This window comes from Cervus canadensis, chromosome 2 (genome assembly GCF_019320065.1).
Source record: "Cervus canadensis isolate Bull #8, Minnesota chromosome 2, ASM1932006v1, whole genome shotgun sequence".
NCBI lineage: Eukaryota > Metazoa > Chordata > Mammalia > Artiodactyla > Cervidae > Cervus > Cervus canadensis.
In genome coordinates, this window is record NC_057387.1 from 42360967 (window position 1) to 42386370 (window position 25404).

At 41.2% G+C, this 25404-nt stretch overlaps 2 protein-coding genes across 7 annotated transcripts in view; one reads left to right on the forward strand and one right to left on the reverse strand.

The window, feature by feature from the left end:
• Window positions 1-653: 653 nt before the first annotated feature.
• Window positions 654-23886, reverse strand: LOC122436653 (translation initiation factor IF-2-like). Of its 3 annotated transcripts, none has more exons than XR_006268069.1 (3): window positions 23389-23886; window positions 6052-6282; window positions 654-704 (listed from the first exon to the last, which is right to left on the reverse strand). XR_006268069.1 is itself a non-coding variant. In XM_043460566.1 (2 exons), the coding sequence occupies exons 1-2, from the start codon at window positions 23884-23886 to the stop codon at window positions 699-701; spliced, it is 504 nt and encodes a 167-aa protein (XP_043316501.1). In that variant the 3' UTR covers window positions 664-698. The 3 variants fall into 3 exon arrangements, 1 of the variants encoding a protein (XP_043316501.1); XR_006268068.1 differs by lacking the exon at window positions 654-704 and adding an exon at window positions 2241-2299; XM_043460566.1 differs by lacking the exon at window positions 6052-6282 and having other exon boundaries at window positions 664-704.
• The window catches only part of PLPPR5 (phospholipid phosphatase related 5), a 124418-nt gene continuing 122865 nt past the window's right edge, over window positions 23852-25404 (forward strand). For all 4 annotated transcript variants that reach the window (XM_043460564.1, XM_043460565.1, XM_043460562.1 and 1 more), the window contains exon 1: window positions 23852-24088. In XM_043460564.1, the coding sequence (XP_043316499.1) occupies window positions 23852-24088 (237 nt within the window). The remainder of the gene's footprint in view (window positions 24089-25404) is intronic.

Sequence of the window (25404 nt, forward strand, 5' to 3'; positions counted from 1 at the left end):
GGCCACTGCTGAGTTTTCCAAATTTGCTGGTATGTTGAATGCAGCAGTTTAACAGCATCATCTCTTAGGATTTGAAATAGTTCAACTGGAATTCCATCACCTCCACTAGCATTTTTCATAGTGATGCTTCCTAAGGACCCCTTGACTTCACATTCCAGGATGTCTGGCTCTAGGTGAGTGATCACACCATCATGATTATCTGGGTAATAAAAATCTTTTTTGTATAGTTCTTCTGTGTATTCTTGCCACCTCTTCTTAATATCTTCTGCTTCTGTTAGGTCCCCACCATTTCTGTCCTTTATTGAGCCCATCTTTGCATGAAATGTTCCCTTGGTATCTCTAATTTTCTCAAAGAGATCTCTAGTCTTTCCCATTCCATTGTTTTCCTCTATTTCTTTGCATTGATCACTGAGGAAGGCTTTCTTATCTTTCCTTGCTATTCTTTGGAACTCTGCATTCAAATGGGTATATCTTTCCTTCTCCTTTGCTTTTCGCTTCCCTTCTTTTCTCAGCTATTTGTAAGGCCTCCTCAGACAACCATTTTGTCTTTTTGCATTTCTTTTTCTTGGGATGGTCTTGATCACTGCCTCCTGTACAACGTCATGAACCTCCGTCCATAGTTCTTCAGTCACTTTGTCTATCAGATCTAATCCCTTGAATCTATTTGTCACTTCCACTGTATAGTCACAAGATTTATGTCATACCTGCAAAATGGAAATATAAGTATTAATATAATCTTATTCTTACAAATAAGAAATTTCAAGAGTAGAAGCTTAACCTGCCAACATTACATAAACAATACATAAACAATACGTGGAGATCCAAGATTCAAACCTAGATCTTTCTTCTCCAAATTATGCTCTTAATTTCTACACATATTGAAGAAATAGTGGAAAAAACATCTGACGCATCCTTAACATCAACACAAGTGCTAGAATAGGCCCTGAAAGTTCCCAAAGGCAGAGGAAACTTTCACCCTTTGAAATCCCAATACCTTATCTTCTTTGATGGTATATAATTGGGTTTCCCAGGTAGTTCAGTGGTAAAGAATCTGCCTGCCAATGAAAGAGATGCAAGAAACATGGGTTCAATCACTGAGTCAGGAAGATCCCCTGGAGGAGGATATGGCAACCCATTCCAGTATTCTTGCCTGAAAGATTTCATGAACAGAGGTGTCTAGCAGCTCACAGTCACGGGGTTGCAGAGTCGGATAGGACGGAGCACAGCATAGCATGGTGGTTGCTGAGAAAACATTTGTTTAATGAACAAATGAAAAAATAACTACGAAGAGATACAAGGAGAAGTTGCAGCATCAGGAGATTTTTTCTGAATAAGAAGAAATCGAGAGGTTAAATGTCTGCCCCAAAGCAGACATCTATTCTAACCAAAATTGAGCCCAGATCATCTAACTCTGTTCTCTCCCATGCTACCAAAACTGGAGGAAGGTGGCACACAGACAGAGGTGACACTTGTCGTTTATTTAGATGACAACACCGTGAACTCAGGTGTTGCTCCATATTTACTCTAAAGCTCCAGTTTGCTACTGTATGCACTGGGGGGCAATATGTAGTGATGAGAGCATGAACTGTCAGTGAGGTGTGAACAGGTTCAGATTTAGGCTCTGCCCTTTATCAGCTGGGCTTCCCTTGTGGCTCAGCTGGTAAAGAATCTGCCTGCAATGCAGGAGACCTGGTTTTGATCCCTGGTTTGGGAAGATCCCCTGGAGAAGGGAAAGGCTACCCACTCCAGTATTCTGGCCTGGAAAATTCCAAGGAAGCAAAAAAGCTCAGTATGATCACCTATAAAATAGACATGTTGCTCCCAATCCCTAGGACTGTGAGGACTGGATGTGAAAACTTGTAAAAAGAGCTTAGCTCAGGGTCTAATGCACAGTTCAAAAGGACTGGCTATTATTTTGTATCATCAGATGTATCTGCTTCCTAGGACTGCTGTAGCAAAGCACCCCAAACTAGGTAACTTAAAACAATAGAAATGTATTACCTCACAGGTCAGGAGGCTACAACTCCAAAATCAAGGTGTTGGCAATCCATGCTTTCTCTAATGGATCTAGGGGACAATCCTTCCTTCCCTCTTCTAGCATCTGATGTTTGATGGCAAGTCTTTGGCATTCCTTGAAGAATGCATTACTCATTATTGGCCTGAGGGCTCCAGTCACATGGCCATCTTCTCCTTGGGTGTCTTTACATCATCTTCCATCTGCACATGTCTGTCTCTGTGTCCAGATTTCCCCTTTTTATAAGGATACCAGTCATACTGGGCTAGACCCCACTCTAAAGCCCTATATGCAAAACAGAAAAAGAGACACATATGTACAGAACAGACTTTTAGACTCTGTGGGAGAAGGTAAGGGTGGGATGTTCAGAGAGAACAGCATTGAAACAAGTATACTATCAAGGGTGAAACAGATCACCAGCCCAGGTTGGATGCATGAGACAAGTGCTCAGGGCTGGTGCACTGGCAAGACCCAGAGGGATGGGATGGGGAGGGAGGTGGGAGGGGGGATCAGGATGGGGAACACATGTAAATCCATAGCTGATTCATGTCAATGTATGGCAAAAACCACTACAGTAGTGTAAAGTAATTAGCCTCCAACTAATAAAAATAAATGGGAAAAAAAAATACTCAATTTGATCAGGGGAAAAAAAAAAAAAGACCTCATCTTACCTTGACTACTTCTGGAAAGATGTTACTTCTAAATAAGATACTGGGGACTAGGACACCAACATATCGTTTTGAGGAGACAAAATTCTACCTTTAATACCAGGCATCTGTTTTTAATACTGCTCCTTTGTTTGAAACCTTTGAGGGTTTGTTGTTGCTGCTGCTGTTATAATTTTATTTATTTTTGGCTGTGCTGTCTTTGCTGCTGTGCAGCCTCTTTTTCTAGCTGTGGCAAGTGGGAGCTACTCTTCTCTGCAGTGCATGGGCTTCTCATTGAGATGGCTTCTTTTCTTGCGCAGCACAGGCTCTCGGCATCTGGGTTTCAGTAGTTGAAGCATGTGGGCTCCATGGTTGTGGCTCTCGGGCCCTAGAGCACTGCCTCATTAGCTGTGATGCATGGGCTTAGTTGTTCTGCAGCATGTGAGATCTCAAACCAAGGATCAAAACCAGTGTCCCTTGCATTGCAAGGCAGATTCTTAACTGGACCATCAGGGAAGCCCAAATACTTTTCTTTAAAGGAGCCACGTGACTTCAAATCTCCCAACCCAGAAAAGCTGTACAGAAAGCACTTTTCTGAGAACTGTCTCTTGTGCGTCCTACTTTTCTTTACCTAGCTTCCCAGCCATCTCCTGACAGCCTCAATTGAGAGTTGCCTCTTGGGTCTGGTTTAGATGTCACTCCTGGTCTAATTAGGGAGTCACTTGCTGACCTGCGGCTTCTGTCCCCAGTGGGCCCTGAGTTCTGTTCTTGCATAAGTATCTGCCTTTGGTGCTAAGATTGCCTTCCCTGGAGATCGACCTTGTCCTCATTTTACCTTCATTCACCTTCTATTGACATAGATGATGGTAGTAACATATTTACTGAAAGCTCTAATGAGCTAGGAGTTATATCAAACACCCTACAGGCATTGCCTCATTTAATCCCCACAACAGTCATATGTAGTTAACAGATGAGGAAACTAAGATCCGGAAGGGAGGTTAAATTGCCCAAATTGCACTGCTAGGAAAAGACAAAATTAGAATATAAGCCTAATTGTGTTTACTATCAACAATTGGTTCTTAACTATATAACCTGTGCTCTAAAGGAGCACATAGTAGCAAATAAGACCACAAAAGCAGTAACTATAGGAAGTAAAATGGGTAGAATAAGAGGTAAATGTAAAAAACTGTGTGAACACCTGTCAACAGTTTTAATCCCCATGGGGGTTATCAGAGAAGGCAGCTGAAGGATTTTCACTCAACAAGCATATGTGGAAGTGAGCATCATGGGCAGAGACTTGTAAAAGAAGAGGGAAAAGGAAGAACTTTAAGCATACAGAAGTCTGCAGTCTTAAAGATGGTAGAGGGGTGGAGAGCAGACAGAGAGGAGATGGCATCAAAGATTCTTAAGGAAGGAAATGACATTATTTGTTCACATGTTGGGAGGAGATATTAGAGGCACACACTGAGACGTAGGGCATGTCTGTTGATGAAACAGACAGGAAACCATGAGGCTTGAACTAAGATGGTGGCTGAGAAGTGGACAAGAGAGAGGACTTCAGAGAGAGCGGGTCTAATCTGTTGCACTTGAAACTGACTTAATGTGTGCATGAGACAGTAAAGAATGAAATCACTTCCGAGGTTCTAGTGGTGTACCAGATGGACGCAAAGCATTGCTTTTCACTGGAATAGGGAATGAGAAGGGAAAATCAGGTGTGGAGAAGGTGACACGCAATCATGATTTTACTTCTGAATTTGTTGACTGTGAAGGACTCTAAGTTATGCAACTGAAGAAATTTCAAAACCGGAAAAAGAAGTACAGATATAGGACCAAAGAGGTTAAATATGTATCTGGTATCCCTAACTTGAATTAAAATGTCAGTATGAGTTCATGGTGTATTTTCTCTAAAAGAAAAAAAAAAAAAGCTCTATCCATTGAAAAGACCTAGAAACCGTGACCAAAGTGGGGGCAAGAGAGCAACCCTTACTGATCGATCAGGTTTGGTTTGTAAACATCATTTTCCCCTATTCAGAATCAAAGTATTTTGGAAAAACAGCTCATTCCAGGTCTGGGGCAAAACACATATAAGACAATTCTGGTACATCTTACCATAACAGAGGCAAGGAAACCACATCCCAAAAAGACACAGGAAACCAATGTGAAGACACTCTCTGGCCAAGAATAGGGTAGATGGAATATAAATAAGAATAACAATCTAATGGCTTTAAACACTTCAAATACTTTTAAATCTATAAGTTTGTAATTATATATAAATAAATATAAACATAAACTTTTTTGAGTGTTTGAAACGTTTCATAATAATACTGCAAAAATATCAGGCAGTTAGTATAATACCAACCACATAAACTTCTTATTTTTTATTATCACATCCTGAAAGTAGTTAACCCCTTTTATAACTCATTTTATTCATGCTTTCATGTTAAGAAGTTTACTTTCCATTGATACAAACTTGCTGATTCATGGGAAAGTGTTGAATTATCTTATTCCTCTTGGATCCCCAATTTTTAAAAGGGAACAAATGAAAATTGATAATTAATAAACTTGTTTTTCTCAGGTTCAGTTCACATGAAGAAAATCATTGCAACATAATGATCTTATATGTAATCAATCTTACCATGGACCACATTGCTTTTCCTTTTTGTATTCAATACAAAACAGCTTTACTCCACATTTTGAAATGTTTTCATCTTTCTCATAAAAAGGCGGAGGTGCATAATACATTACTGATTTTCACTGGCAAGTGCTAGACCATGTGAAAAACCTCATGGGGTTAATTTTCTGCTTTTCATTTTTCCCATGCTATGCTGATTGGATGTGTCCCATGACTTAGCTCAGCCTCAAAATATGGCACTGGATCAATCAGCAGATTTGGCACAACTTTAGTTGCTCTGATATAGGATTCATCAAAAAGGAGTCATATTCATAAGCTATTTTAACTGATAAAAAGAGAAAAATAAAAGTGTTTTGTGTCCTTGTTATTTTTTCCCAAGGGGAAAGGGAAGAAGAGGAGCTAGTGGGATAAAAAGTCAAAGGAGTGGGGGCCATGTTTCTTGGAGGCAGGAATCTTAAGGTTTGCCTTTCAACTTCAAGATTAAGCTTTCTTCTCCCAGGGGTATGGGTTTCCAAATTGGGATGCCCAGGTCCCTTCATATATATATATATATATATATATATATATATAGTCTTCTAAACTTCTGCTTTTTTTCAATTGGGTTACTGTGTTCTATTTTAGTACACTTCTCACTTACTCTATAAAGAGAGACTGATAGCAGAACTAAATTAAAGAGGAAACGGTGCCTATTTTCAGATAAAGTGAGAACCATCAGCCTTCTTGAAAACATTATGTTTTGATTGATAAGACTTTCTTACTGGCTCTTTTCTTTCAACTTCCTCTTGGTAGAGGACCTCATAAACCTTTTTCTGTTTTCCATCAGTTTCAGTGGGAAAAGATGGTTTCACGGAGGGTGATCCTATGTCTCATCTCGTCTTCTCACTCTTTTCAGTTCCTTTCAAAATCAAACACGAGTCCTTCCCCTCTGGCTCCTTTATTCACTCACACCTCTGTTGGTTCTCAGTCACCAATGTGTGCGCTGATTCTTCCTTTCACGGGAAAACAGAACAGAACAAAAAAGTCTTTACCTTGCACAGCCACTCTTCTATTCCCCTCACATTACTGATTCTCAAATTAAGCAGACCCAATGCCTTTGTGTCCTTACCGCTTTCTGAAACTTGGCTTACTCTTTGACTATCTCACGTAGAATAAAATTGTACAGGTGATCGGGTACCTAATCACCACATTCAGTGGCTCAGGCTCTGTTTTCATGCCCCATGCCTGCTTGGCAGATTTGATTTATATTCCTCATATATCCTTTGTGAACTCTCCCTCCGAGATCTGCCTGACACTGGAAAAATCCTTGATATTTGTCAAACATTTTCAACCATTACTTCTCTGCTAGACTAGCTGCTCTATTTTTCTCCACACTTATACTTTTCTTTCTAAAACATTCCAGAATATTGGGGCTATAGGAGGCTAATACATTCTTGAGTCTACTGCATAATTTTGAAGCAAGTGAAAAACTGGACACAGGTGATTAGCATTTGGTTATTAACTGTTTCTATAGATCCATGGTCCAAAAAGGGATGGAATGTTCTTTGTTTCTCCACCTAGCCCAAGCTCAGAGATTGAGGGAATCTATTTAAGGAAACAAATTGGCTTTGTAGGGCAGACATACATACCCAGAATAGTTGCCTCCCACAGAAAGGGGGAAATGAATCTCCAGATTTTTAAGCCTTTAAGTCGATAAGATTTATCCAGTGGAGAATGTGAAGCAGTGATTGTCACTGCACTCCCAGTCAGATAAATCACTGCTCCCTCTTGGGCAGAAATGAGTAATGCACATCTTGAGTATTACTCTAAGGCAGGTTTCTCCATAAGGAAATGCAGAACTATGCATATACACACAAGGTGGGACATTCTTTATTCTTAGGTTAGTCATAATTTTTAGGTAGATAATTCTGTGTCTCTGAGTTTAACGTATACAAGGCAAAAACTTTACTATGCAAAACCTATTCATCCCATGATCTTCTCCATCATGGTCAATGGCACTACCACTCCCAGTTATCCAGACAAAAATCTTCAGCATCATCTTTAATTCATTGCTCTCCTTTCTTCCTAGTGGTTTTTCTCTTAATATGTCTCTGCCACTTATCCTTTCTCTTCAATTTGTACTTATACCACTTTTTTCTACTCTGCATTTATCACCCATGCATTCAATAACTATGTATTGAGTATATATCAGCTAGGGTACTTTTTTAAGCAGTGGAGATATAAAAGAAAGGTAAACCATTGATTCAGACTTCATGAGGCTAGGAAAAGCACACAAAGAGCTAGCAAATAGTAACTTTAACAAATAGATAATCTTAACGTGTTGTTGTTTTAGCCACCAAGTTGTGTCCGACTCTTTCGGGACCCCATGGACTGTAGCTTGCCAGGCTCCTCTGTCCATGGGATTTCCCAGACAAGAATACTGGAGTGGGTTGCCATTTCCTTCTCCAGGGCATCTTTCTTACCCAGGGGTCAAACCTGTGTCTCCTGCATTGGCAAGCAGATTTACTGCTGAGCCCCCAGAGAAGGCCAATCTTAACACAGACAATTACAACGTCTAAAGGTGCTTGGTGCTATGTGAGCCTTTAATAGGAGGATTAGGAAAATGGGAGATCGTGTTTCTGAGAAATGACCTTCAAATTGAGATAGAAAGCATGAGCAGGAGTTAATTAGCAAAGAGGGCAGAGAGGAGCATTGCTGGCAGCATTCTCTATGTGCAAAAGCCTTACAATTGGAGGGAGCACGGTGAGTGAAAGTTGCAAGAAGTCAAGACAAATTTAAAGGGAATATAGTAGAGAGTAGGAGATCTGCAGAAATAGGTAGGGGTCATGCCACATAGGGCTCCGTACACCATGTTAAGGTATATTTTCTCTATTTTGTTATCAAAGAAAGTCACTGAAGTATTTTAACAGCAGGATGGCATGATTAGCATTGAATTTTGAAAAGATCATTCTTGCATTTTTGGATAACTGCCTTTGCTTCCCAGCTGCTCAGCTGAGTGTCTCCCATCCCATATAATTCATTTGTGAATTACATACAAGCCAATGTCCAGACAGTCCTCACAATGTGCTGTGTGAACTTATCTGTTTCCTAACCAGTCTGTTTAGATGAAGTGGAAGTGGAGGTGTTAGTCACTCAATCATGTCTGACTCTTTGTGAACACATAGCCCATCTGGCTCCTCGGTCCAAGGGATTCTCCAGGTAAAAATACTAGAGCAGGTTGCCATTTCCTTCTCCAGGGAATCTTCCCAACCCAGGGCCTCGTGTATTACAGGCAGATTCTTTACCAACTGAGCCACCAGGGAAATGACTCCCCATTAATTTTAGGGCTTCTCAGGGGGTGCTAGTGGTAAAGAATCTGCCTGCCAATGCAGGAGACATGAGAGACATGGGTTCGATTCCTGGGTTGGAGAGATTCCCTGGAGAAGGAAATGGCAACCCAGTCCAGTATTCTTACCTGGAAAATCCCATGGACAGCGGAGCCTGGTGGGCTACAAAGAGTCAGACACAACTGAGCATCTGAGGACGCAGCACATTATTTGCAGGAAAAACTCAAACTATTAGAATCTGTTTTGCTAGGGCTTGCTACAATCTGGGTTTAGCCTCCTAGCTAAAATCCTTTCCCATTTCTCCCCAACACTAACCGTCTACTTTAAGTCAACCTTCCACCTGCCTCGGAAACATGATAGCCCCACTCCTACCCTCCATTTCTTTGTTCAAAACTTCAAGCTTTCTAAGTTCCTGCCAAAATTTTTCCTCTGATTAAAATCCAACTATAGTTCCACTCAGGTCCTACCTACTCTGTGAAATGACTGCCGAGTACTGCAGACCACAGCGTGGGCTAAACTGATAGTATTTGTGATAGAGTTAAATAAGAATGGGGTTACATAAGTAGATTTCCTTTGTGGGACACGCCTTACTCCCTATTTTAGGCACATTGTCTTGGCTTACTGTATCAATTTAGACCTAAATTATGGCCTTATCAGTGACATCATTGTATTTTGTTTGTTTCATCTTTATGAATGTGATATGTTTCTCAATAAAGTCTTAGAGAAAAAGGGATAATAAAATAATCTGGGCCTAATGATTATTCTAATAAAACATTTTCAGCATTATTAAAAAGCATTTAATGAGTATTTTCATTTGTGGCATGATAAACTGTTTTTCATAATTTACTCAAATGTGCTGGAGATTTGAATCCTTTCATTTTGTCATGTTATAAATAATATGATTAAACTCCATTTTATTAAGTTTCAGTTATTTTCTTAGGATGTTCACCATATTCTTACCAGGATGGGATTTCATAATTGATAGATATACCATTTATAATTCAAGATTTAAAAAATAGTATGGTGTTGTTTTGATTTGAATATTGTAACTAATGAGATTTGAGATTTGTCTCTCTGTCATCTGGAGGAGTGGGTATTGGGGAAATTACTGCAAAAAGTATTGTGTTAGTTGGTCAGTCGTGTGTGACCCTTGGCGACCTCACAGACAATAGCTCTCTACGCTCCTCTGTCCATGGAATTCTCTAGGCAAGAATGGATAGATATTTCATTCTCTAGGATCTTCCCGACTCAGGGATCAAACCCAGGTCTCCCAAATTGCAGGCAGATTCTTTGCCATCTGAGCCACCAGGGAAGCCAGGTGCAATCAAACCACAATAGCTAGAAGACTGCCTGATATGAGTTTAGATTCTTTTATTTATTCTACAAATATCCATGGAGTGCCAGCCATGTATCAGGCATTGGCACTATGCTCTATGTCAGACTGGCCATAAATTGGTGGTCCCCAAATTTTGCTCATATTGGAATCATTGGGGGATTATTTAAAAAACAAAATAAGACAAACTACTACTGCCTGTTTTCCAGACAGTTTTCAGAACTCCTAACACTCTGATTCATTAGTATGATGTATGACCTGGCCAGCAAGACTTTCTAGGGATTAAAATGTGCAGCAAATTTGGGGAACCCTGTTAGCATAAAGAAAGATGGAGTTCCAGAATATCATCAGGGGTGCAAGTGCTCTGAAGTGTACAAACAAGACACATACACACACACACACACACACACACACACAATGTTTTGAGTTTGCATGTACTAGGTTGCCATAGACAGTGGCTTTAAACAGTCTTGCTTGAATGAGTTCAAAGAATAAGACTAAGCATTGGGCAGAACAAGGCACTGATGATGAACCAAATAGCTATTTACTATATCACGTCTGAATCTTAGCTTTCCTTTGAGAAGCCTGGGAGCATCAGAAGCATCAGAAGTGTCATCCTCACTATCAGTGAATCATTTGGATGAAGAGGACCTTTGCCTAGAAAGTCACTGTTAAAATAGAACTGAAGCCTTTAACCAGGATGCCTGGTAGAAGACATTAGTGTAACGCTGTAAATGTACTTAATCTTCTGATAGATCTGAATTATGTAATTTTAAAAGTGTCTATTTCCTTGTTTTTTCCTCTAAAATGCTCATTATAGAGTCTCTCTCTCCTAGCAAATATATGTAAAGTCTGTGCAAAGGTTTTATCCAGCTCCTTTTGATTTAGTTATCAGAACACACAACATCTGCTAAAACTGAAGCCCACAGTCTCAGAAATTTTTCTTTCACTGCACTCCGAGCCTGCACATCATTAGTACAATTCAGATGGAAATCCTGTAGAGATGCAATATTGCTAACAGACTGCACTTTCCCAGAAAATCTGACCTCCCAAATTTGATTTATTTAACATATTTGCATTTTAATGGATTTTTCCTGAAATGGTAATCTCATCAAGATGGTCTGCTGTGGTTTTTTTGAGTAATTCACAATTTTCAACTCATTTATATGTACTTATTAATGTGCAATATGAATATTTGCACAGTGCACAGGCACATATGGATTATGTCCACCAGAAACACACATTTAAAAATTTCAAGGGCTGAGCATTTGGTACTTTGATTACCTTATGGATGTTCCTCCTCTAGTTTAATATACCCCCTGAGTCAGTCTTCCAGTTTTAAGGTTAATAATAACTAACATTTCTATGCACAGCACAACATTTACACTCAGTTGTGTCAGACTCTTTGTGACCCCATGGACTATACAGTTCATGGAATTCTCCAGGCCAGAATACTGGAGTGGGTAGCTGTTTCCTTCTCCAGGGGATCTTCCCAACCGAGGGACTGAACCCAGGTCTCCCGCATTGCATGCAGATTCTTTACCAGCTGAGCCACCAGGAAAGCCCAACACTTCTATGGTAACCTACAACTTATGGTACACACTTTTCTCATATATTAACTCACTTAACAACATGTCTGATGTCTTGGGAAAGCTCAATAACCTTTTGAAGCTATAAAAGATCCATGTAAAGGGCTAGTCTCTCCCTCCCTAGCCTCTGTTTTCAAGGATGCAAGTTGCTAAATCAATCCTGACTAAGTAAGCTGTTACACTTAGGGATGGCATGTGGACAAGGGATGGCAGGAGAGGCCAGACGATGACTACCTGATTTGACCAGATTAAATTCTGGCATCCTGTCCTTCCACCAGCCCCACCTGCTTCCAAACTCCATTTTCTAGGTTCAGTATGCACTAATGTGTTTTTTCCAAACGTCTCTTTCCTAGTTCTCTAGTTCTACAAGAGAACTGGTATGCTTTTCCCTAATCATTGGGACAGGGTGCCTATTTCTGCCAGCTGCTCCCATGAGAAGGAGGTCTGGCAGAAGAACCCTATCTATTTTCTTCTCAGATATTGAATGGTATGTTTACATTAATACACTGAATTCTTCTCTGAAATGTTCACAATATTCGTTAAGAGATAGACATATATTCCAAAAGACGGCTGCAGGTACATATTAGTCTTCATTATTCCTAAGGGTCAAGTTTTATCATCTTTCAAATACAGGTAAGTCATAATTTACAACTTTCTGTATGGGATTAAAAATTTTCATAAAACATGTCATTCTAAGTGTAAGAATAAAACTATAAAGTTTTCAAGTTTTATTAGTATAGTGATGTCTTTTCCATAATTTTTCCACACTTCAAATATTTCCTTTTTTTAATTGATGTTTTGAGTACAGTTCTATGAATTATAACCCATGTATATTTCAGATAATTGTCACAACCATTGGAATGCAGAACAGCTCCATCACCCAAAGAACTCCCTTGTGCTATTTCTTTAAAATCACACAACACAGCCACTCCTAGCCTGTGGTAAGCATTGATCTGTACTCTATCACTGTAGATGTGTCATTTCATAATGACATAAAGGTGGAATTGTATAGTATATAACCTTTTGAAACAACTTCTTTCACTCAGCATAAGGCCTTTGAGATTCCTCCAAGCTACGGAGTTTTATTCCTTTTCACTGTTGAATAGTATTCCTTAATATGGACACACCACAGCTTATTCTATTCAAGTATATATTTAATACATTTACATTAAATACTAATGATATTTGTGGAATTGGTACAACATGTTAAAAATTGTCAATATGATGCCCTAGAAATTTCTTAGCAACCAGCCAGATCTAGATTTAGACATCAGTACTGCTATCATTAATCATGGATCAGGAGGAAACTCTCTGAAATTCAGTTTTGGCAGAGTGGGAGGTAATGATACTTACAGAGTTTTAGATATACCTAAAAAAAAATTAGTGGGATTCCAAGGTGGCACTAGTGGTAAAGTACTTGCCTGCCAATACAGGAGACTTAGGAGATTTGGGTTCAGTCCCTGGGTTGGGAAGATCTCCTGGAGAAGGGCATGGCAACCCACTCCAGTGTTCTTGCCTGGAGAATCCCATGGACAGAGGAGCCTGGCATGCTACACATCCATAGGGTCACAAAGAGTTGCACATGAATGAAATAACTTCGCGACAAAGGTCCATCTAGTCAGCGCTATGGTTTTTCCAGGAGTCATGTATGAACGTGAGAGTTTGACCATAAAGAAAGCTGAGCGCCAAAGAATTGATGCTTTTGAACTATGGTGTTGGAGAAAACTCTTGAGAGTCCCTTGGACTGCAAGGAGATCAAACCAGTCAATCCTAAAGGAGATCAGTCCTGAATATTCATTGGAAGGACTGATGCTGAAGCTGAAACTCCAATACTTTGGCCACCTGATTTGAAGAACTAACTCATTAGAAAAGACCCTGATGCTGGGAAAGATTGAAGGCAGGAAAAGAAGGGGACAATAGAGGATGAGATGGTTGGATGGCATCACCGATTCAATGGACATGAGTTTGAGCAAGCTCCGGGAGTTGGTGATGGATAGGGAAGCCTGGTGTGCTGCAGTCCATGGGGTTGCAGAGTCAGACACTGCTGAGAGACTGAACTGAAGTAACCTAGCACAAATACAATTAAAACATGTGAAATGTCTGGCACATAGTAAATAGTCAAGTGTCTGTATTACCTTCCATCTGCCACTAAGTTAAGGTAGTATAGTATATATTTTTAGTAATTTTCATCTTCCTGATTTTCAGGTGTGGAAATTCATACTACTGATTTATATAATCTTTTATGAGCAGATGGGAGGTAATCTATTCTTACTATGCTTGGTACAGATCTTTGCAGAGAACTTCTAAATATGTCTCCAAACAAATGCAAACCACTAGTTTGCATGCTTTTCTAATACAAGGTGATTTTACAGAATAATTTTCTAGAGACCAAGCATCTAGTAAACTTGTTTTGAGCAGTACCAGCAGAACTGGTGGAGAAGGCAATGGCACCCCACTCCAGTACTCTTGCCTGCAAAATCCCACGGACGGAGGAGCCTGGTAGGCTGCAGTCCATGGGGTCACGAAGAGTCGGATACGACTGAGTGGCTTCACTTTCACTTTTCACTTTCCTGCATTGGAGAAGGACATGGCAACCCACTCCAGTGTTCTTGCCTGGAGAATCCCAAGGAAAGAGGAGCCTGGTGGGCTGCCTTCTATGGGGTCACACAGAGTCAGACACGACTGAAGCGACTTAGCAGCAGCAGCAGCAGCAGAACTGGGGGTCCATGTAAACTGATGATGATTTATAACAGATGCGTATATTATCAGCTCCTTGAAAAGTAGTCATAGCCAGCTGGAGAGAAGGAGGCAATATGTAAATACAAAGGAGGTTTGAATGATTTGGACAGCAGTGGTAAAACCCTCTGATGAAGCTGATTTCTAAGCATTCTTATCTCACTTGATACTGGACTCGACTACCTGTCAGTAATTGATGTATTGCAATTCCTGGAGCACAGCATCTGGCTTCCTCACCAATATGAGCAAGAGGAAGCAATTAAATTTCTGACCCAAAGGTAAAAAATACGTATGCTTAGCCCAGACTCCACGTATTTTATTCATTTTATACATCTGGCCGCACAACTGAGTAAGACTGTCCTTCAGGTACCAACATTTATCGTCTGAAAATTAGGCTGAGGTGGGTTTTAGAGCAGTTGTTTTGCCAAGTAAATTGTTAAAGTTATGTGCCATTGACTCAGTGTTAACTCATACTTTCTGACTTTTACAATGAGGTAGTAAAAATTTACTTGATCTCAAACAATTTTAAAGACTTCATCTAGAAATCTATCAGATTGGGAGGCTCAGACATCATTAAAAAGTGAGTAAATATAACTTATTTTTCTTAACATAACAATTTATGAAATAATCACCTGGACATCTCAGCAATCAAGAAGATTTGTACTGACCTTGTATAGGCTGATCCATTTGAAGTTGCCAGTAATCAAACTATTTCTCATCTGTTGTTGTTATTGTTGAGGCACTGTCATATCTGACTCTTTGTGAGCTGATGAACTGCGTCAGGCCAGGCTTTCCTGTCCTTCACTATCTCCAGAGTTTGCTCAAACTCATGTCCATTGAGTCGATGATACCATCCAACCATCACATCCTCTTCCACCCCCTTCTCCTCGTGCCCTCAAATGGCTATTTTATATGGTGCAACCTAATGAAACACTTTAATATATACTGAATTGGGAGAGAGTGGAATGCTCTCGTGGACTGAATAATGTCCTCTCATATAGTTAAGCTACTCATATATTGTTAAGCTACTACTCATATATTGTTACGCTCTAACCTCCAGTGTGACTATTGATGATAGGGCTTCTAAAAGGGAGACAACAAAGGTTAAATGAGGTCATAAGGCTGGGACCCTAATCTGCTGGGATTGGTGTCTTTGTGAGAAGAGGAAGAGCTACCTGTCCATGCAAGCACAGAGTAAAGGCCACATGAAGGCATGGTTAGAAGGCACAGTCAGCAATCCAGAAAGAGAGGTTTCACCAAGAGAAAAAAGAGGGGGGGTGGGGAGCCTGATGGGACCTTGATCTTGAACTTTCAGCCTCCAGAACTGTAAAAACAAAAATTTCTATTGTTTAAGCCACCCAGTCTATGGTATTTTGCTATGGCCACCTAAGCAGACTGATATAGGTGTGAGTCCCCAGCTCTCCTGAAACTTTCATTTCTGGTTTGGTTCAATAGCTAAGGTGGATCATCCAAAGTTAAAAGGATGTGGGGCATCTACTCTCTGAGCCTATGGTCTCATTTCCAGGTCCACTAAACACTGAAATGAGAACTCTGTGGCACTGCAGAGCCACTTTCGTTTTATGCTGCTGTAGAATTACAAACAAGTATCTTAATTAGTGAAAATACTTAAACTAGACTCCACATAGACTAGGACCCTCACTACGTGGTAGCATTCTATATACTACTTTTTGAAAGACTGATGCTGTCATACCTCTTCAGTAAATGGAGTGGAGGGAGAACTGTTTTAGCATATAGTAGTCACTCAATAAATAGTATTGCGGTTTCAAGTAAATAAAAATATATTTGGGGGCATTTTTTAAACAAAATGTCCAGAGTTTATCCTACTATCAGCAGTTACAAAAATTAATCTTCTACATCTTGAACCACCACACTAATGAACAGTGATAACTGAACTCAAAATAATGACCCTTATGTCAGATCATCAAAGAAAAATGTAGTATATTCAGCATAATTTGATTATTAATTTAACAGTTCTGACAAAAAAAGGTAGAGGGTTTCTATTAATAAAAGCAGTAGTTTCCCAGGATACCCTATTTAAGAGCCTTTTTGAAGTTAATTAAGATTTTACTATTCATGTTCTTCTATTTTTATTGGAGATCTGTATGAGCCAAAAGAAGTATTAAAGCAAAATATCAGTAAGTGGAAAACAAAGTAAAATGTTTTATCTTTATCAATTACATTAAATTAAAGACACCATTATACACTGAAACGTTGATTATAGTAATGAAATATGATTAATCATACTCAACAGCATAGAGTGCTAATCACAAGAGTAAACACAACGATATGCACAGTGATGTTTCTTTTCCAAACGTTTCCTCCACTTTCTTTCAAAGTGATACAATCCACAAGCACTTATATTTTAATGAAAATTTTTCTGCTACTTACTATTTTCCAATTCAGTAATTAAGACATTATGTCTTTACTTGTCCAAAAAATTACTTTCCATGCTTATAGTTGTAAATTTGTAGATGGAGAAAAGCCCAGTCACTTACTAATCCATTCAAGAAAGATGAAATTTAGGCCAGAAATTCATCATGCCAGAAGCCTTTATGCTCTCACCAAAACAGCATTTTGAAAATCCTCTGATATTAAGCTCATAGTTGACCCTGAACAGAAGGAACCATTTTGAGTGTCTAGCTTCTGTTACATCTTTGTTTCAACCACTACGTAGTGCATTGAAGGACAAGCGAACAAATGCTGATTAGCATTCACAAGCTGTATCCTTGACAAAAGACCCACAGCTTGTCATAAGCATAGTTTTTCCCACATGCTCCATATCGCTGCTAAAGAAACTGTTTCTCAAAGTGTTAGCAGGATTTGTGATTTTGTTTAGTAGGATGGTTCTCATTTATCATAGCACACATAATGACTTTCAGGTGTCTTCAAGTAACATGAAGTTACAAAGATAGTTCAGCAGAATTTCATGCAGGCACATTTCCAAATGGATCAATAAAAGTTTTGCTGACCCAGCAGTGGCAGGATTAACTATACCAGAAGAGTAACAATATCCATAATGATCATTTATAGTCATGAATGGCCAAGGTTCTATACCATATCTTGGTGAAGCAGGCAACATTATCCCCACTTTAGGACACCACAGAAATTAAAATGACTTGGCCAAGGTCCCTCAATTATGAATCTACAGAGTAAAGATATAAACTCAGTTCTGTAGAGTTCTGGGTCCTCGGGCTTATCCATCATACTTAACTGCCACACTTCTATGTTCTTATCCTTAATAATTGTTTAAAGATATTCTTAGGGACCTTGAATATTTTGAAACTTTCCTTGATGTTATGGATCCATGGAGATATATGTAACAAATTTTTTATCATTAAAACATGTGGTCAACAATTCAATATTCAGATATAGCAACAGACCAGGCAGCAATTAATCTGAGTTTCTGTGGTTTGAAACAGTGCTGGGGAGAAGATCCAGGACCCAGTCAGATTAGGTATCCTCTTCTCCTAATTAGAATGTTTTCAAATGCAGATTTGTCCAGTGCTTTAATATTTATTAAGCATTTTATAAATATAAGCCATTTGATGGCTTTGTAAAGATTCATTAACCCATTTTGCAGATGAGCAAACTGAGATTCAGAGAGGCTAAATGACTGTCATGGGCATACAGTTTAAGTATTAGCCACATGTCCTAAATAACTTTCATTGACTTAATAATTTAAATTTTAAATATAGGATAATAACATAATAATTTTAAATAACAGCATGTTGGTTTTTTTTTTTATTTCCCAGCCTTAATATTTAATAATTTTTTTGTGCTTTAACTTGGCCCATCAATTCAGTGAAATATAATTAGGTTTTCTAATAAAACATGTGCTTCGTTGGTGTCAACTCTTTTGAAAGTGAAAACTTAAAACACTGTACATATAGACTAGAACAGCTGTAACACAGCACAGAGTGAGGCACTTTCAAGATTTCTTAGTGGTCCTAGTTGAAGATAAGTATCACTTCTCCTGGTCAAAAGCATCCGACCTTTGAAATAAACATCCTATTACAGCTGGAACCTCAAAGACAGACATACAAATTACTATTCTAGCTGGTTTCTCTTCCTGTTTTCTTGAGAAAGAAGCTACCTCCTAAATCAAGCACTGAAAATCTTTCTGTGAGGATGCAGTATGCTATGACGCCAAAAATGAAATGCCATAGGTATAATCCCGAATGTTCTTAGCTCTCTTTAGGTTGACTTTGAGGATGTCGTCTCTTTGAGTTTATATGACTGGGTTTAAGCACAACATTTCTTGAGTTAACCAGTCCTACACTGTATTTCTTATTCAAGCTTCAGGGGTGTTCTCTATATCAAACTCTCCTGAAGTTAGTAAACTGGTGCACTTGTTCATTTTCTAGATCCACGTCAATAAAGATCTGTTAAGAGACTGTCTTTTGCCGTTCAGTAAGTATTAGAAAGAATTACCAGATGCCCTTACTTATTCTGAATGCAGTTGTCTGGCCTAAAATATGCCTTTTTCCAAACCTATTCCCATGAGGTCTTCTACTAATATATATGTTAATATTCAAAGTTCCTCACTAGTGCAAAGTCATGTGACTTGTCACATGTGCGAATCTCCTTAAACACCTTTAGCACAGGTTAAGCATTGTGAACACAAATTTTTGAAGTTTTTAAAAGAAGGACTCTTTTTTTTGAGAGTTTCCCTAATTTATGTAAAGCCTTCTGAATTCTTCATACCTCATCATCTCAGCTATGCATTGACATTGTAATGTTATTTATCTCTGGTTGTACATGGAGTGAGAAAACGTCAGGAAAATGCCTGGGTTTACCTCTGAGTTACCTTAAACACAAGGAAAACAATGTTTGTAATTCTGCATCTTCTTTGGTCTTTGGAAATGCTCAGGCATCTCTGCCAAAAACATTCTGTCTATCCCAAACTCCCTAACTTCCCCTTTTCCCTTTTCCCCATCCTTTCTCCCAAGAACCATAAGTCTGTTCTCTAAGTCTTAGTTTAAGACGGACATGTACACACTGCTATATTTAAAATGGAATAAGAACCTACTATAGCACATGGAACTCTGCTCAATGTTATGTGACAGCCAGGATGGCAGGGGAGTTTGGGGGAGAATGTGGTGGTTTAGTCGCTTAAGTTGTGTCCGCCTCTTGCGATCACACAGACTGTAGCCCACCAGTCTCCTCTGTCCATGGGATTTTCCAGGCAGGAATACTGGAGTGGTCTGCAATCTCTTCTCCAGGGAATCTTCATGACCCAGGGATTTAACCTGGGTCCCCTGCACTGCAGGCAGATTCTTTACCAACAGAACTACCAGGGAAGAATCCTTTTGGGGGAGAATGGTTACATGCATAAGTATGGCTGAGTCCCTTTGCTGTCCACCTGAAATGTCCACAACATTGTTAATCGGCTATACTCCAATGCAAAATAATAAGTTGAAAAAAAAAAAAGAAATAGCTGTGATATAAACCTAACAATAAATAAAATCTAGTAATAAGTAAAGCTGGGTCCTAACTTTAAACAAACATTCTGTCTATAAATGAATGAGGTCCAAATCCTTGAACTTGAGCAGGGAATCTCACTCTTGACTCTCGATATGCATAGATTCGATGTACAGAACCCACTTGGTCATAATATTGAGGAGCCAGGTCCATTTCCTATTCCCCTCTGTTAGGCACCTGAGGTTCTAAAACTTAAGAAGAATACATTCACTCATCTAGCTACCCACAAATACTCAGCACTTGACTTCCCAAGGACTACTTAAATGGTCTTTTCACTTGCTGCCAATCTAAAGACCACCTCCACCCTGACTTTCTGTATGTCTGTCTTCTATCTATAGAAGAAAAGTTACAAACCATATAGACAAGGACTGTATCTTCCTATGCCAGTCTAGCACCTTACTAGTTCCTACTAGAGCATGAATATTGCGGTGAATGGATGAGAGGTACTGGAATTGATAAATAATTCCCCCAAGATCTGTCCCAGTATTTACCATGGTTTTATAGGTGAGGAAACATGGTGGGATGGAGCGGTTGTTAAGTCACGCACAAACAAATACAATATGAATCACTGGAAGTTGGAAAAGAAGAGAGCTCTAAATACCACACTTTTGACCTATATTATCCAATTTGGTGGGAGCAAAGATGGGGAGAATTTTGTTTTTCGTTAAGAAAGACTGACTGCTATAATACATTTGAAAGCACAATAATAGACCCAGGAATTAAATTAAGAATTTGGTCAAGATTCCAAAAGATTAAATATGCATAGTGCTGTTTTTAATCTAGAAACAGATAGTTAAATTAATAATTGAGGCAGGGTTCCAAAAGATTCTTTGAAATTGAAAATACATATTTTGGAAAAGAATTAGCTTAAATGATTCATAAGAAAATAAAATGAAGAAACATCCTAAATAAGTACTTCTTTGGGCCAGGCACTTTACATATTCTCATTTAATTGTCAAAATAAGCCCAGAGGTGAGACAAATCAGTTCATTTTGTCTCTAAGAAACCTCAGGCTCAGGAAAGGAGAGGAACCAGTGCCAGGGCACACTGCTCACGCTCTTTCATCCACCTCACACCATTTCTATGTGTAACCAATTTGCTCAAATATTCATAGAAATTTTATGTTGGTATCTTTAGAACATATTAACTTTGAATTTCAGCACTGGATGGTAAGTCAACCACGAATCAGTCAGCAACACCAGTTTGACCATCTAGCATGAACAAATGACGGGGATACTGAGAATTCTGAAGGAAAATAATATCTCATTCTTGAGATGGATACCATCTGAAACAGAAGATGGAATGTTCACAGATCTACAGAAAAACAAGATATTCCTACAGAAATATGGATACACCCAGAATCATGTTGCAAGCAATAAAATGAGAAGGAAGTGACTGGTGATGGGTATTAGAGTGGCCTGGGTTAAGGCTGCTAGAAACATGTATGATTAGGGTATATTTTATAGAATTTAAACACAATGTGCCAGATATAATAAGCATCAATAATCCTCATATCAACCTTGTAAAGTAAGTACCAGTATCATCTCAATTTTAGCAGTGATGAAACTAAGGCAGGAAGAAGTCCAGCATGTTGCCCAGGTTCCCCAAACTGGTTAAGTGGTAGAATGACTTGAACTCAGGCAGGACCTGAGTTGGTGCTATTATGTTGCCCTGTGTTGCAAAGAAGTATACAGGCTACGTTTATCTAGGGAGATAAAGATGGTGATTCTCTAACCTTGACAACAATTTCATATGTGAAAACACTTCCCTGTTGTTTAAGCTTAGAGGGGTAAGGTCCTTAATTTATTCAGATTAAATACCTTTGTGAATGGTACAATGTACCCTTCCCTGCTCACGATGAGATGAGGCCAGAGCAGTGAACAGCACTGCTTGTTATGCATAGTACTAGGCACATGTGCAAGCATGCTAAGCCGCTTCAGTTGTGTTCAACTCTTTGCGACCCACCAGACAACAGCCCACCCGGCTCCTGTGTCCACCGGATTCCCCAGACAAGAACACTGGCATGGGCTGCCATGCCCTCCTCCAGGTGATCTTCCCGACCCCGTGTCTCTGAAGTACAGTCTCCTCTCTATTGGGAAGCCCACTAGTCACACAGTGCACCAGGACACTGTGTAAAAGGCATTACAATGCATTTTAAATTTGAATTTAAATTAACTTGTTAAAATGAAGGTTTTCATTAATTTGAATAAATTACCTACATTAGACTCTCCTTAATCCAAAGTTACATTTAAAATCTACCTTTTAGAATTAGCACCATTCTTCAAAAAATTCTATTAAATAGGAAGGCTTGGGGGATTCCTATTTAGAACCAGATTTGCAGTTCAGACACTCTTACAGTCTTAGAATGATTTTCTAAACGTAGCACGAGACCATGCATCTCTGCAGTAATTACATTTTCACAATACGATATCTTTTTTGTCCATTTAGCAACAGTTTCCGCCCAGTGCCCAAAACTGTTTATTATACAGGTTGTTAAGTGTTGTTTATCTGGTAAGCACTAAGTAATCAGTTATTAAATGATGTCTAACAACGTAGAAGGTAAAATATTCTACATTAAATTCACACTGCCTTTATTATCTTATCCTAAACTATCATTTGCCAAATTTAAAAGGGCTTTTTCGCCTAAAAATGTTTCTTTACTGATGATAAAGGCCCACCTCTAAAATTCATCAAGCTACAACCAATTAAAATGAATATTCTAGAAATCTGCTAGATTGATTCCACGTTGTAATGAGAAGAGCAGGGCTCCGGGAGTATTTTCATCCCCTCGCCTGGCATTCAGGCTTCCTAGCTTCTCTCTGGAGGGGAAGGTAAGCAGTGTCAGGTTCTCCTAAGCTCCCCCACCCCCAGCCCCCTCAGTCTGCTGCCTCCTCTTGCAGACAGGGATACACATGGCGCACGGACGGGCTCTTCACATACATGCAGTTTCACTGCTACTTACATACCCACGCACACGCGTGCATGGCCAGTGTATTGGAGGGTTCTGTATGCCTGTGGTGTGAGCCCTCTTTGTCTCCCGATCCTTTCACTTGACCCCTGGGGAACTGCAGCAACACCGGGAACTCAGGGAATAGCGAGGTGAGGCAAACGGTCCGTTTTTCCTTCCCTAGTGGCTGCCACCGCTGGGTCCTAGGAATGTGCCTCGTCTCACAGGCATCTAATAAAGGGAAACTGAGATGATAAGCCAGAGGAGAATACGTGAGCGAGGAAGGGGCCGTTGTACAAGAGGATGCTTCCGGAACTCCGGAGCTCTGATTTCTGTTTTTACATACAAAGCCCTAGGAAACTGGAGGAGGAGGCAGAGAAACTCCGAATCTAAAATCCTCTGAGATGATGCCTCTCTCTGCGCCTAGAAGCCAGCGCTGGGCGTGTGTCCTGCGCGGGGTTAAGGAATCCCAGGGAGCGCCGGCTGAAAGTCGCTGCGCGGCAGCGGGACTTTGCGCTTCGCGGGGCTGCCCCCCGAAGACGCATCCACGCACCGTTTTCCCAGGCGTTGTGCGGGTTTCCTAAACCGTCCAGCTGCTGCCTCAGAAGGGAGTTTCTAGAAGCTCCTTCTCTGCTGCCTCCCCTCCCCCCGTTTTGGGTTTTTACCCCGGCGAGGAGCTTCTCCAGCTCCACTGCGTCTGCCCTCCGAGGGGTACAGGTGCCGCTGTCCCAGCCGCCGCCGCCGCCTGGTCCGCCCCTCCGCCGGGCGGGCCGGGGGCTTCGGTCCTGCGCGGCTGCATCGCGAACCGTCTCCTGCGTGGCCGCTGCCGGCCGCCCGGGACTCCCCGCCCTCCCGCGCGACCCCGCGCCCGGGCGGGCGGCGCTTGCGGCGGGCAGGGGGCGGGGAGGGGAGCGGGGGTTCGTCCGGGGGGTAGCCGCCGCCTCCGCAGCCTGCCGGCGCCTCGAAACCCGGACCTGCCTCCGCCTCTTCCTCCGGCAGCTCCATCCCGCCTCCCGCGCCTCGTCCTCCTGCCGCCCCCGCCGCCGCGCCCCCGGGTGGCTGCCTCGGCGGACCCGGGAGGGGGTCCGTCCGCCGCACGCTCGGCTCGGCCCGGCCCGGGGGGCGTGCATGCCCCTGCGGCCCGCGGCGCTCACCAGCAGCATGCTCTATTTCCAGATGGTGATCATGGCAGGGACGGTGATGCTGGCGTACTACTTCGAGTACACGGACACGTTCACCGTGAACGTGCAGGGCTTCTTCTGCCACGACAGCGCCTACCGCAAGCCCTACCCGGGCCCGGAGGACAGCAGCGCCGTGCCCCCCGTGCTCCTGTACTCTCTGGCCGCCGGGGTCCCCGTGCTCGTGGTAAGCCCGGGGGCAGCCGCCCTCGCCCCGACACCGTTTTTCCGCCCCTCGCCTTCTGGTTTGAGGCCCCGCCGAGGTCCGGGCGCCTCAGCCTCTGCCTTCTAAGTTCCTCCAAGTTGCCGGCAGCCCCTTCCCCAGAGGACAGTCTTTTAGGGCGCGTCGGGGGTGGGTGCGAAGGAAGCCCCCAGCTCTCCGCGGCTGCCGCCCCTGCCTCCCCGCACCCCGCGGTGGCTGCACCGTGGGGTGTCACGAAGGGGGATGGGAGGGAAGGGGGTTGTAGGAGGTGATGGGTGGGAGTCGGGGCTGGGGAGGAGGTGAGTTAGCGGGTTGAATCTTGGGTTCATCTACTCTGTGGCCTTGCTCTGCTGGCCGCCGCCTCTCACCTAGCGACTGGAAGGCGAGCGGCCGCGGGGCCGGCGAGAGGGAGACGGGGATCAATTGCTGGGTTGTGGAAGGGACTCCTGCTTCCACAGTCGGGGCGCATAGGACCGGTTTAGCTCCTGCTTTCTTTCTCGAAGGCAGAGCCAATGGCACTAAGCTGATCAGGGCACAAATCCCTAAAAAAGAATATGAGAACTCTTAAATGAAGAGGCTCCAGAAGCAGTGCCTGCTGAAAAGCGGGAGCTGTGCTTAAATTACAAGATTTATTTAAAGGCTGTTCCACTCCCTGGGCTGCTTAAGTCCTTTTCCCCTGGAGCCTCTCTGAGAATGTCTCTTGGGTTTATGAACTCTGTGTGTGTGTGTGTGTGTGTGTGTGTCTACGGACACCCATGCACACACATAAATATATATACACACACATATACATATGTAATTATTAAGCTAATAATCGTTTAATAATTTCTTATGTGAATGTGGTGCAAAGTTATCGGTAGGAGAATTGGTGTTTTTTCAGAAGACAATATATGGTTCCTTTAATATTGTCAAAGTGTTGGAGGTTCCCTTCCCGTGGTAGCTTCTTCCCTTCTCTCTCAACAGATAACAAATGAAGAGGGAAAGAAAAGGTACTTTTTTTTTCAGTGGTTGAATTGCAGTAATGAATGTTAAGAACATCTCTTTTATCTAAGGTTTGGATACTCATGGTTTCTTTGATTTCAGGGGAAATGAGTCAATAATTTACAAAATAATGATAAGTTCCCACCCATATTGGAATTCCATAAACAAGTCAAGAAACTTCTTGGTAACTTAAAAGTAACTTTATTACAGGTACTGTGATAGTTGACTTCAAATCCAGCTCGAGTTTACTGGTTTGAAAAGTGTTAGACCTTGCACCAGAAAGTGTTTGTTTTTTTCCATTGTAATTTGCTAAACTATGC